This window comes from Oncorhynchus keta, chromosome 34 (assembly GCF_023373465.1).
Source record: "Oncorhynchus keta strain PuntledgeMale-10-30-2019 chromosome 34, Oket_V2, whole genome shotgun sequence".
Lineage (NCBI taxonomy): Eukaryota > Metazoa > Chordata > Actinopteri > Salmoniformes > Salmonidae > Oncorhynchus > Oncorhynchus keta.
Window position 1 is genome coordinate 66090982 of NC_068454.1, and position 14572 is coordinate 66105553.

The following is a 14572-nucleotide window of genomic DNA, read 5'->3' on the forward strand; positions in this document are numbered from 1 at the left end:
ATAGTTTTCAAAAGAAACAGAATGACTTGCAAGTAGAATGCAGTGATTTAAATGCATTTGTAATTACCTGGATTAGGACTCAAGGTAATTGAGTAATGAGGAAAAAGGTAAAACCTCTACCAAGACAATACCATCCCTGCTTAAATTAATAACAATGTATTAATGTTTTATTCTAATTACAATAAACAGAACATAATAGTCTGACAAACAGACTTACACAAGAGAGAAGAGGACACCTGTGCTGTACTACTGTTTGGGAGAAACTACTGGTATTCTGAACGAACATCATAAAGGCCAAACTCCTTACTAAATAAAAAATGATTTGGTGAAATACTATTAACCCCAAGTTGATGAACAGAACTACACAACATCGCACATACAAAATCTCACTGGTCTGACGATATGACCAGTTTTCAACAGGCTCCATGTCAACCCTGAGCAACCCAGTTACATTCATTTCTCTGAAATATAAAAAAGTACATTTACTTAATTCACTTTCATCAGTTCACTACTTTGCAGGTGATTCAATGTCACTAGTAACATTCTAGTTCATAGCAAGACACTATGTGAGAGAACTCGCCTCTGAATACAAAAAACACATCTGTATCTAACAGGCCTAAACAGTTAGTGTTGAGAGTCAGTGATGTCTGAGTAGCTTAGGATGACTTGCAGGAACTATGAAAAGATGTACACTGTATGCCCAAGCCAACTCCAGTTCCATACCAGCAACATTCCAATATTATAGACATTTGTGAAGAGGTTTTTACATGACAAACACATAAGAAATGAACTCGATATGCACATGAAATCAAATGATAAAAATAAATCAAGTTTCTTCATGGCGAAGGCAGTGTGCATGGGCAGGAAGGGCTGATTCACAAGGAGTTCATGAGATCCTACTCACTTTCCACACAGCCTGATAGACAGAGGCTTAGCACACAGCCACCTGTTGAACGGCACTGTTACAACGAATATTGTTAATTGATATTACTGTTAATACTTTACCACTTACCAGTAAAGTCTGATAATCTTAGGTTTTGGCAAGCAGCTTACTGACAAACGTAATTTCAACCAATGTGGTATAACTGTTTAGTACAGACTTAAACTACTCATTTATAGTTTACAAACTACTTATAAACCTTGTTATGACTCATTTTAGGTATACATTTTTGGTTGGTTTATTGATTTAACTCAAACTCAAATGTGCGAACTATGTTGACATTTGCGCCTCCAGGGATAATATTTGAGGCTCAACCCATTGTCAACAAGCTTAAACTAGTTCCAAAATACATATGGTAATGCATCCTCTAGGGTCTGTGGCTATGTTAATGCTTAAATACACATTTGAGTTTTTACAGACTGGCCAGATGCCATTCTGACGATAGATCTTAAGCAAGATAAAAATCGAATTGTATTTGTCACATGCCCCGAATACAACAGTGAAATGCTTACTTACAAGCCCTTAACAAACAACGCAGTTTTAATAAAATACAAAAAAAGGTAAAAGATAAGAATAAGAAATTATAAAAGAGCAGCAGTAAATAACAATAGCCGGGGTACTGGTACAGAGTCAATGTGCATGGGCACCCATGTCAAGGTAATTGAGGTAATATGTACATGTAGGTAGAGTTATTAAAGTGACTATGAATAGATGATAACAGAGAGTAGCAGCAGCGGGGGCAATGCAAATAGTCTGGGTAGCCATTTGATTAGCTGTTCAGGAGTCTTATGTCTTGGGCGTAGAAGCTATTTAGGAGCCTCTTGGACCTCGACTTTGCGCCCCGGTACCGCTTGCCATGCGGGGTCAGAGAGAAGTCTATGACTAAGGTGGCTGGAGTCTTTGACAATTTTTACGGCCTTCCTCTGACACCGCCTGGTATAGAGGTCCTGGATGGCAGGAAGCTTGGCCCCGGTGATGTAATGGGCCGTACGCACTACCCTCTGTTGTGCCTTGCGGTCGGAGGCCGAGCAGTTGCCACACCTGGCAGTGACGCAACCAGGATGCTCTCGATGGTGCAAGCTGTAAAACCTTTTGAGGATCTGAGGACCCATGCCAAATCTTTTCAGTCTCCTGAGGGGGAATAGGTTTTGTCGTGTCCTCTTCACAACTGTCTTGGTGTGCTTGGACCATGTTAGTTTGTTGGTGATGTGGATGCCAATACCTTGAATCTCTCAACCTGCTCCACTACAGCCCCATCGACGAGAATGGGGGCATAGTCGGTCCTCCTTTTCCTGTAGTCCACAATCATCTCCTTTGTCTTGATCACGTTGAGGAAGAGAATGTTGTCCTTGCACCACATGGTCAGGTCTCTGACCTCTTCCCTATAGGCTTTCTCATCGTTGTCGGTGATCAGGCCTACCACTGTTGTGTCATCAGCAAACTTAATGATGGTGTTGGAGTCGTGCCTGGCCGTGCAGTCATGAGTGAACAGGGAGTACACAGGAGGGGACTGAGCACGCACCCCTAAGGGGCCTGTGTTGAGGATCAGTGTTGCAGATGTGTTGTTACCTACCCTAACCACCTGGGGGAGGCTCGTCAGGAAGTCCAGAATCCAGTTGCCGAGGGAGGTGTTTAGTCCCAGGGTCCTTAGCTTAGTGATGAGCTTTGACGGGCACTACGGTGTTGAACGCTGAGCTGGAGTCAATGAAAAGCATTCTCACATAGGTGTTCCTTTTGTCCAGGTGTGAAAGGGCAGTGTGGAGTGCAATAGAGATTGCATCATCTGTGGATCTGTTGGTGCGGTACGCAAATTGGATTGGGTCTAAGGTTTCTGGGATAATGGGCCTTGTGAATGTTGACCTGTTTAAAGGTCTTACTCACATCGGCTGCGGAGAGCGTGATCACACAGTCGTCCAGAACAGCTGATGCTCTCATGCATGTTCATTGTTACTTGCCCCGAAGCGATCGTAGAAGTTATTTAGCTCGTCTGGTAAGCTCGTGTCACTGGGCCGCTCTCGGCTGTGCTTCCCTTCGTAGTCTGCAATAGTTTGCAGGCCCTGCCACATCCGATCGGAATCGGTGTAGTACGATTCGATCTTAGTCCTGTATTGAGGCTTTGCCTGTTTGATGGTTCATCGGAAGGGCATAGCAGGATTTCTTATAAGCTTCCGGGCTAGAGTCCCGCTCCTTGAAAGTGGCAGCTCTACCCTTTAGCTCAGAGCGAATGTTGCCTGATAAAATGATACATCTCAAATCTCATCTGCATAACCAGGATGTTGTTTTATCTACATCCTCTTATGGGGATGATTGCTCTATTCTTATGCTGCATTCATAACCAAGTGGGAAGGTGGTAATTACCAATTGTGAAGTTGTAAATATGAGTTAAATGCATTCACCCCCCCTTGAACTTGAGAAACATTGTTTGGCTAATGGCAAAAAAGCTGCATCAACCATAAACTACAAGTACAGATAGTGCTCACAAACAAATTATAGTGTTCACCAACCATATTAATAGATCGCTTTTTATAAATAATGTTTTGTTTAATTTAACTCCCGAAAATGCTGTTATAGAGGTATTTTCCTTAGTGGGTTACGTCAGAGTTCAACATGGGAGAAGTCGGCGCTCAGGGATAATAGAACAGTTTCCTAGTAATTACCAGTTGGAGGGACGGTCAAGTGGATTTTTCTTTACAGTTCTGTGCTTGTATTTACGACTTTACAAGATGCTATTAACACAGCATTAGGTCTGTATCGAGCAAACTGTCCAAGTTTTGTGCCAACATCCGTGATGCTTTTGAATGAATCTTGATTGTTGGGACGTGAACAATCCTTAAAAATGTGAAATGTGTTAGTTCATGACGTTTGTCCCTTAAAGGGGCAATCCATTTTTGGACTTATAAATGAATGATATGTAGTTTCCAACTGAGTCTTGAAGAATATAGCTTATAAATGCCTCATAAGCTTAGTTCAACTGCCGTACCCCATCAGAACCCAAAATATAAGCTTGATTTACTCCAATGTTTGTTTACATTTTCTTTGTTCACAAACTACATGGCTTCAAAACATGATTGAAACTATCATTTTGATATCATGGATGCTCAGTCCTTGCATCCATATCTGTCTATGAATTTCAGAGTGGTTACTCCAGCCCAATCCCACAGCGTTTTACCAAAACATAATGCGGGGTATTTGCTTTGCTATTGTGTCAACGGATGATTTCCCATTTAAGTAGAGTATTTGATTAGCTTTCGTAGTGGTTGTCTGCCATCTAGTGGGAAAACAGGGTGACGTATAACCCAATGTACAGTTGAACATTTCAAGCAGACATTTATGATAGTTAGATGAAAATATATAACTAAACTCATGGTAAGTTGCAGTGGAAATGTAATGCCATCTATAATAATTAGCATTTGCAATAGTTTTCAAAAGAAACAGAATGACTTGCAAGTAGAATGCAGTGATTTTAAATGCATTTGTAATTACCTGGATTAGGACTCAAGGTAATTGAGTAATGAGGAAAAAGGTAAAGCTTCTCTACCAAGACAATACCATCACTGCTTAAATTAATAACAATGTATTAATGTTTTATTCTAATTACAATAAACAGAACATAACAGTCCCTTATTTGTACAAAAATACCTGAAAAGGTTACAATTAAGAGATATAAGCCATTCAGCTATTTACAGATTGAAGCAAAGCACAGTATGAATACAGGATCTTTCTCTTAAAAAGAGATACAGGTTCTTGTTTTTTTGCATTCCCTGAAATACATAATGGTTTATATTTATATAGATCTATATATATTTGCTTTACTCCTTTGTACAGTCACTGTATCTTGCATTGTGACAATATATGCAAAGCACAAGAGTCATTATCGATCACTGGAAAAGGTTCCCATGAACGGTCCAGTCAGCTCTGGTTTAGTGCAGAGAAAAAGGTCATCAGAGGCACCTGCTGCATTTTAGGCTTCTTGGGACAAACAGACTTACACAAGAGAGAAGAGGACACCTGTGCTGTACTACTGTTTGGAAGAAACTACTGGTATTCTGAAAGAACATCATAAAGGCCAAACTACTTACTAAATAAAAAATGATTTGGTGAAATACTATTAACCCCAAGTTGATGAACAGAACTACACAACATCGCACATACAAAATCTCACTGGTCTGACGATATGACCAGTTTTCAACAGGCTCCATGTCAACCCTGAGCAACCCAGTTACATTCATTTCTCTGAAATATAAAAAAGTACATTTACTTAATTCACTTTCATCAGTTCACTACTTTGCAGGTGATTCAATGTCACTAGTAACATTCTAGTTCATAGCAAGACACTATGTGAGAGAACTCGCCTCTGAATACAAAAAACACATCTGTATCTAACAGGCCTAAACAGTTAAGCGTTGAGAAGTCAGTGATGTCTGAGTAGCTTAGGATGACTTGCAGGAACTATGAAAAGATGTACACTGTATGCCCAAGCCAACTCCAGTTCCATACCAGCAACATTCCAATATTACAGACATTTGTGAAGAGGTTTTTACATGACAAACATTTAAGAAATAAACTCGATATGCACATTAAACCAAATGATAAAAATAAATCAAGTTTCTTCATTTCATAAGTAGTTAAGAGTAAGCCAATGCGGTAATAATAGTGATCTGTAACCTAAATACAGTGTTGAATCTACATGGTTTCATATGCTAATATGGTACATTGATTCAATACACAACTTTTACATGAGTTGCATATTACATTGTACAGCTAAGATTACCATCGGAGGAGGCAATCCTAACTGATTTCTACTGAAATCATTATGACCAATGGGAAGATATATTGTCCGACGTTTTGACACAATTTAGCAAAGAAGTAAGCAGCTATGGCACCTAACCTGCTCATTGTATAGTCATAATGATTCCACACCCAGAGCCATACATTAACATATATTATATATTCATGGCTCTGGTCACACCCAATAAACAGTGAAGTGTAGCTCTGAAGTTACTCTCAAAATTCCATGGAAAAAGGTACTGCAATGGGCATCTAGTGGTGCCATCACATCCAAGCCTTTCTCATTGGATAATACACACTATGCTGTGGAAATGACTTGGCTATTTAATGTACTGTAGACCAATTGGTTTTTTGCAATTGTGGCTCAAGTATTGTAAAGGTATAGCTTCACTTCTGACACAAGAAACAAAGTTCTGATTAACGCAAAGTTTAAAGAGTGAAAGTTCTGTAAAATGGAAGACAACTAACTGTAATGAAATGGGACAGAGCAACTGAACTGACAGCTCAAAAAACAGTGTGTATTTGAAAATCAACTCGTGAATTAAATGTCTAGATATGAAATTAATTTGATTGACATTGTCAGTGAAAGTCACACTTAAGAAGATGTCAAATGTTTAAATATGTAAAAAAAAAAAAAAAAATCCATGTAATCTTCAACCTGTGTGTTTGAAATATCCATGTGAAAAGATTTCCTAAATGTAGAAGAATGTGTGAGAGAAAGGCATTAAACTGAATATCGATGTGAAACGCACTGTGACTGAAATATGAGTGACTTTTATTCCCCACACTTTTTCTACTGACACCAATTTGGAATGAAAACCATGACATTAGGGAACACCACTTGAATGTTACTTCATAGTAAGTGTTGGTGATAAAATAGTTTGAGTGTTCAAACTTAAAAAGCAAGAAATGAATTATAGGCTTTGTAATAGATGCTATGTAATAATTACGCGGTTCAATCATTCCATGGTAATGATAAAACAGTAACGAACAGCACTGAGAAAAGAGCTACATTTCAAGTAATCACTCACATCCAGGTAAATAAATACATTTGCAAAACAATACTTGAAATGATTGAGTCATTGCATCTTGTTTTTTGAAATGTCATTGTGCAGAACTTGTAGATAGTGTGGCTAATATTCTGTATCTGAATCTATCCAGCTTAAGACACTATAAATAAAATAAAAAGATGGCTCTTTCTTAATGTTGCGTTACAGGTAAAAACATCTTTACAAATCTGTGTGTTCACTGCAACCTTGGACGAGGCTGGACAGTAAAAACCCTTCCACTTCAGGGTATCATCCATTACTAGGGCTTCACAGTGTCTGTTCTAAAAACAATCATTCAATCACATCATGGAAAAGAAAAGCAACAAGTCTAAAATGAATGGACTTGGAGTGAATCCCAAATGGCACTCTATTCCCGATATAGTGCACTACTTTTGACCAAAGGCTTACGGGCCCTAGTCAAAAGTAAGGTAATGCACTATGTAGGGAATATGGTGCCATTTGCGATGCACCCTTGGATTAAGAAGATGGGTCCTCCTAGCAGATGAGTCGATTGATTCCAGTTGCATTCTACAGACAGACCGACCTTGGACTGTACACGTCAACTCTGAGCTTGTCAGATCCCTCTCGTGGATCACAAGAGGTTGGTGTAGTGGTTATATTTCCCTGTGTTCTGACGGAGGGAATGCAAACAGGTAGGTTTAAAAGAAAACTGTGGCACCCTCCCGCCCCAGTGGCCTGTTAGATTTTACTCATATAATCATAACCATGTCTTCAGAGGGCTTACAACCTGGAATTAGTCCACAAGATGGCCATATGCTTTATTATTGTGTTGACACTAAGAGAGACCCAAGAGCTGAGCTGTTATGTTGCTTGTTATCACCTGAAGAGCAGCATGGTAGCCTAGTGTCATTCTGAATACGTACTGTAGCCAACAATAGAAGGGTTGGTTATAGCACACGGTATAGGACTAGGCTAGCAACGTGGACCACAACAGCTATCTATTACATGGACTTAAATGAGTGGATGAGACGGGGAGTGAATGAATACCTGTAGTAGTTTATATTTTGGGGGGAAGTTCATGTGGAACACCTGATGGTGGAGCTGATGATGGAGTGATTTAACACTGAACTGGATGTAGTGATTTAGTTGTTGTTGTGTGAATGTTAGAAATCTATACGCTCCAGACTACTGATAAGAAACTAAAACGGACTAAGAACACATTTGATGCAGTACTAAAATGTCATGAATACAAATGCCTGTGAGGTCACCAAAGAAAGAAAGAAATGAAGAAAAGTCCTATGAGAGTGGAATGAATGGATCCTGTGTAGTCCTTGAGTATCCTTCAGCTCCATCCTAAATTACCAGGTCCAGCCTTTCCTTTCCTACAGCTTGAAAGAGACAGCTGGCCTCGTGATCTGTCTTGTGATGTTCTTTTTCCGAATATCAGATTGTCCATCCATCCCTCCAACACAGGAGGGATTTGCCATTGTTGGTCACGAGAAGAATGAGACAGTAGAGGAATTCTTCTTCAGTCAGTGTGGAAAGGCCTGTTCCCAGTTTCACAAGCGCCAAACTAGAAAACAATCAGCTTTTCAGAAAACGGTTGTAGTATAGATGATTTGTAACAAAAAAAATACTTTCATTCTGTAAAAAAGTGGCCCAGACTAAACAAAGTCCTGATGATTGGACAAGGAAAATAAAAACTACTTTGATCTCATAAACTGTCACTAAACCGTGTCAGTGGATCAGAGCTTATTGGTGACTATGAATACAAACTTGAAAATGTTTTTGTTTTTTATAAGAGTTAATAACAACGTGGTGCAGCTTTTTGCTTTTTTATTTCCTTCCGAAACACAGAGGTCACTGAAGTCCACTGGCGTCCGTCCTAACCCCCAACCACTCCGTCCCGTTCCATCTGCAGTCTCTGGCAGCTCATGACACATCAAGAACAACATGAGTTCATCACTTTAGCTTCTCCTAAAGAAAAAGTATTGAGTTTGTTTGTAGGCAGAGTCCGGTCAAGTCATAGGTCAGGGGTCATAAGGCTACGAGGGTGCAGGGGTGCTTGAGTTTACAAGGCAAGACTCCTCTGTTGAGCTGGTAGAACTCCACCAGCTGGATCAGGTCGGTGAATTTGGTGGACCCGTCGTCAAGGCTGAAGAAGATCTGGCCATCCTCTTCACACTGCAGGACGGACCATAGAGACAACAGTCAGGTGAGAACAACAGGAAGTAATGAACAACAAAAGTGACTTTACTCTATAAAATTGTTGACTGTTTTACTTGGTTTTCTAGTGTGCCTGTAGTCATAAGAGAGATGGGGAGGTCAAGGAGAGAAAAGCCCAGAGGCAAGATAAAGCTCACTTACCGGTAAGATCTGGAAATGCTTGATTTTCTGGTGATGGCACAGTGTGAGGACAAAGGCCTTTGGGTTGCTTTGACTGTCCCTCAACAGAAACAACCTGAGCAGAAAAGGGGGAAAATCAGTCTTTGGTGAAAACTTCAATGTCGGTCAAATTTACAAATTGAAATCCAACATACATTGGCATGTGGGCTGGGCATTCTGAAGATGCAACACTTTAATAATCAAATAAATCCCAATTAAATAACAGGTTGGCTGTGTGGTTGCAGAGACTGAGGAGCCTTACCCGTCCACCTGGCCTTGTTGGTTGATCATCCGATGGGACTCTTCTCGCGTTATCCGCCCATGGAACCACAGCTGTGTTCTGTGAATAACTGGACGTGGAAGAGGAAAGGAGAGCTTTAGGACAGGAACAAGGCTTTTATCTACACAGAATGTAGCCAACTCAAATAACAGAGGGATTGTTAGAATTTATGTTGTTGAATTACCTGAGCTTAATAAACAGGGATGTAGTGGACTGGGACTACCTAGAATGTTCATCCGTTGACTTCTCTTCTGAGATACAGAACAAACAAACATGGATTAGTTTGTTAATAAAAGGCTCTTACTCCATTGGTACAGCTGCGTGACGGATAGCATGATATCTTTGTGACAAGCATGACTCAAAGAAAAGTTGTTGCACTCTTGCTCAGATTATTTCTTTATATGCCATTTAGCTGACGCTTTTATCCAAAGCGACTTACAGTCATGTGTGCATACATTCTACGTATGGGTGGTCCCGGGAATCGAACCCACTACCCTGGCGTTACAAGCGTCATGCTCTACCAACTGAGCCACAGAAGGACCACACAGCAGTACGTTTTCCTTCTGACCATAAGGTCATATTGTAATATCTTAATAACGTTGTAGTCGCATTGTGGACAGGTTGTAATAACATTGCTGTAACGTAGCTACGTTGTAGTAAGGTTGCATTATTGTTGTAGAACCATTGGAATAGTAACATTGTAGAAAGAGACTCACCCTCCAGGCATAACCCTCCTCCATGGCAGCGCTCTGGGCCTCCAAGGGATTGTCGATCACCCTGCCTATCCTTCCTGAGAAATCCATGGCAACCAGAGAATTCTCAGACACACTCCGCTAGAGGGAGACAAACAGTGCCAGTGTCAATACACTTCCAATGTAGAAAATGCCCTGTTACAGTACTAGGGCTCTTCCTCAATTGTCTGTCATTGAAGTCCTCCTCTCTCCTCACTTCCTTCTCAAAATTCATTGAACAGATAACCTAGCGGTTAAGAGTGTTGGGCCAGTAACCGAAAGGTCGCTGGTTCGAATCACCGAATAGAGGACACAAAGATTCAAGGAAAGACAACCGAGAAAGAGTCTGGATGTTAACAACAGTTTGGCTGGCACCTGTAAGGAGCTAAAAGGAGAGGCTTACCACTGGTGTTGAAAAGTGTGACAGAGTTTTTCTCTGCTGAGGAATCTTGTAGTTCTGATAGAGGACTATTCCATACTGTGAAGAACAATGAAAGTATCCACAAATTAAAAAGTTAGCTATTGTTTGACTTCACCCAAAGAAAAGCAAACCTTCCAAAATATTCATAAAATTCATAAAGATAGATAGTATTCAAATTAGCATGGTATAAGTGACAACAACCCATGTGAAGTGAACTTGCATCTGATACAACCCTCTGGTATAACTGAGGCACTACTTTGCAGTGTATTGAGGACTTGTTGCCATGGAATTGGTACCTTGAAGAGTCTGAAGGCTGTCATCCAGGACGTTCTGCTCTGTTCGTCTTCAGTACACAACATCCTAAACTCTTTCAGCTCAGTCCTCTTGTTTGGCTGTCAATTAACACACAACAACCAATTAGAGAGACCAAACAAACACCTCATCATTAGAAACAACCATTCAGACAGTATGGTTGTACTAAAACACTCCTCCCTCGTACACTGACATATCCCATGAGATGATAGTTGATCTTGTTCAGGGTTGGTGAGAAAAAAAAAATGTAAACCATTACGTTACAAGCAAAAATGTTGTAATCTGATTACAGATACTTTTGAAAAACTAGATGATTACTTCTAGGATTACTTTGAAATTCCAAAATTCTTTGATACCTTTCTGTTGTCTCAATGACATCTAAATCAGCATTGAAAAAGGCGCACGTTAAGGTTTTTCTACCTGAGCAAGTCTGAGACCACTATGATGACACACCAAATACATTAGATGGATTGCGGGAAAAGAGCAGAAATGGGCTTTTGTAGATTATCCAACTTGAATAAATGCTTGGAGGTAAAGATGACAGCAGTGGTGTAGCCTATGGGCAATACGGATATCACATACTATTGATATCTACAGTGGCTTGCGAAAGTATTCACCCCCTGTGACATTTTTCCTATTTTGTTGTCCTACAACCTGGAATTAAAATAGATTTTTGGGGGGGTTTGTGTCCTTTGATTTACACAACATGCCTACCACTTAGGAAGATGCAAAATATATTTTATTGTGAAACAAACAAGAATTAAGACAAAAAAAAATGAACTTGAGCATGCACAACTATTCACCCCCCCAAAGTCAATACTTTGTAGGGCCACCTTTTGCAGCAATTACAGCTGCAAGTCTCTTGGGGTATGTCTCTATAAGCGTTGCACATCTTGCCAGTGGGATTGTTGCCCATTCTTCAAGGCAAAACTGCTCCAGCTCCTTCAAGTTGGATGGGTTCCGCTGGTGTACAGCAATCTTTAAGTCATACCACAAATTCTCAATTGGATTGAGGTCTGGACTTCACCAATTTGGACTATTTTGTCTATGTTCATTACATGAAATCCAAATAAAAATCAATTTACATTACAGGTTGTAATGCAAAGAAATAGGAAAAACACCAAGGGGGATGAATACTTTTGCAAGGCACTGTACATAGCACATTGATGTGAATCACACTGCTGCTCGAACTTTTAGCTATTTGTTCATTACGGATTGTGGTTGTTGTGGATGGCTGTTCACAAATGTATATGTGTATTTTAACTCAATAATGGTTGAATTTAAGAAGTTTAAGCTGCCTATAAATCATTGTTTTTTCAACCAGTGGACAGTGGGTGAAAAAATGCACTCCCTCAACAGCTGCATAGTGCGTATCCCAGCCTGCGGAATAAAAGTTTGAGTTGCTCCCTTCTAAACTCCTCTTTGGTATTGTGCTCCATACGGTCAAAAACAAGTTTAATTTAAGAAGACCACGAGTGGGGCTTTTATTGCTGAATCTAATCTGTGATGATTCAAAATGTCCATGGGCCTAATGGATACATGATCAAACTCACACAATTAGATAGACTTAAACAGCTGCATATTATCCAGATACCAAAGTGTCACCAACAAAAACGTAAATATGGCATACATTTTTTACACGCAAATAGCACTTTTTGGGAGCGCTCAAAGCATGCCATTCCATGAGAGCAGCATTTATTTTTCTTACTGATGAGCCCAATCATTTAGAAAGGAACCTTTCCAACCCTTATCATGTTGCAGAATAAAATAGGATTTTGTTTGATTTCAGTTTCATTCTCTATCCATTTATTATATAGCCAGAAAGTGGGTCAACACAGCGCACACAATGGCAGCGAGGCCTGCCTCTTGTCAGGCATGTCTCAGCAAGATAATGGATGCATACCAAATGGCAACCTATTCCCTATATAGTGCACCATTTGGGAAGCAGCCACAGTCTAGACACGACACTGTTCAATAACTGTAATAGGAGACGGCTTGTCCTCCATAGAAGAATAATAGACAACATATGAGCATCTGAATGACTTGCAATGCCTCGAGTGCAGAGGCCTTTCTTTCTCTTGAACATACCTTTATACAGAACTCGTAGTCTGTTGGCGCACTGTGTAGCTTCTTGCCTGTTGTTACTGTGAAGACATTGCTGTCCTCCAGGTCTGCTAGTAACTGTAAATGCCTGGGCTCCTGTGGAGGATAAATCAATAACCGATGTCATTTCATCACAAAGAAACTTAAGCCTGGAGGTAGCAGAGAGCAGAGCTCCACTCAAATCAATAGCAGCTTGTGTGGTTGTATGGGACATAGAGAAGGCAGGCCTCTCTGAGCAGCAAGTATGTACACTGATGATTGAGGCAAGCAGCCTCTTAACTAACAACTAGTATTAGACTTTGTAGGCTATTTACTAGTGCAGTTTAAATGTGGGATATTGGCTTCGGCAATACAAGCCTAATACTAACAGAGTTCATGTACTAAGCCTACCATAGAAGAGAAAAGGCCATGTACCTTTGACGTTCCTTTTGTAGAAAAGTAAAGTCCTGAGCGTCTAAGGAACACGTACAGCTTCTTCCAGGATTTCCTGCCCATCTCTTTCACGTATAAAAAGCCCTGGATCTCAGGACAACTGCTGGAGTTCAAGAAATTCTGAGAGAAGGAGAGAGAGAAGAAGGCTTTAGCACACAGCTATCATCATCAAATATCATCATTTTCATGGGGCTCGGAGAAATAAACCTCCACCGCCTTCCTTCCTAGCCAGAAAACAAACATTTATATTACGAACAATGTTGGCATTCTTGTGATACCAATTTTTATGAGCCACCTTAAACATGGGAGAGAAATGTTCAGACAGATGTTCTGTCTTGCGTAACAGTATTAACCAAGACACATACACACTGTAGAGACAGACAATTCAACAAGGAGTTCTGATTCTGACAGCAAATTGTTCCAAGAACTGAGTAGAGCGATAAGATAAGCACCTACTGGTTTTAACATGCCCTGCAGAATACAGAACTTTCTCTGCCACATTCAGACACTGTCTCCTGACCTGACAAGATACTAATTAAAGCTGCAATATGCCACTTTTCGATGACCAAGTCGACATAGAAATGCGAGTTAATAAGGATCTGACATTCTCATTGAAAGCAAGTCTAAGAAGCGGTAGTGTTTTATGTGTGCCATTTCTATGCTTCCTGTTCTTAAGTTCTGTTTTTCCTTCTTTTACTTCTGGCTTTGTACACCAGCTTCAAATAGCTAAAAATACAATATTTTTGGTTATGGAAAATATATTTCACGGCAGTTTAGACGGAACACTGATTCTCTACACAATGACTGAAAGTAGGCTATTAGAATTTTTGAGCAGCGCACCTTTAAGTGATCCACTGTTTATGATCTGACTTGATTTGATTCCGACTGGATTCCTGGAACCGCCCCCAGCCTGCTCCTTAAAACTGACCATGTCAGGGATGGTATCATTTTAAAAGCTTTCTGCCATAGTGGATGGATTCCAGTCATGGCCCTTTTAATAACGCTTTGTCACACTGCTACATTTGCAGGCTGAACATGTAAACTTCATTCCATTAGAGGCTCAGGTCTTTAAAGGCACCATGCATCTACGCCGTGCTGCCTGGTGCAGAATGGGAGGACGTTGGCCTGATGCGCTGTGCTATAACATTCAGTACGTTCCTTTACTCTCCT

General features: G+C 40.3%; 1 protein-coding gene across 7 annotated transcripts in view; it reads right to left on the reverse strand.

The window, feature by feature from the left end:
* Window positions 1-4503: 4503 nt before the first annotated feature.
* The window catches only part of LOC118367718 (growth factor receptor-bound protein 10-like), a 90080-nt gene continuing 80011 nt past the window's right edge, over window positions 4504-14572 (reverse strand). For all 7 annotated transcript variants that reach the window (XM_052494457.1, XM_052494456.1, XM_052494461.1 and 4 more), the window contains 9 exons: window positions 13385-13522; window positions 12956-13066; window positions 10852-10947; window positions 10538-10612; window positions 10120-10236; window positions 9588-9654; window positions 9386-9473; window positions 9106-9199; window positions 4504-8922 (listed from right to left, as the gene is read on the reverse strand). In XM_052494457.1, coding sequence (XP_052350417.1) covers window positions 8776-8922; window positions 9106-9199; window positions 9386-9473; window positions 9588-9654; window positions 10120-10236; window positions 10538-10612; window positions 10852-10947; window positions 12956-13066; window positions 13385-13522 — 933 coding nt within the window. In that variant the 3' untranslated portion in view covers window positions 4504-8775. The remainder of the gene's footprint in view (window positions 8923-9105; window positions 9200-9385; window positions 9474-9587; window positions 9655-10119; window positions 10237-10537; window positions 10613-10851; window positions 10948-12955; window positions 13067-13384; window positions 13523-14572) is intronic.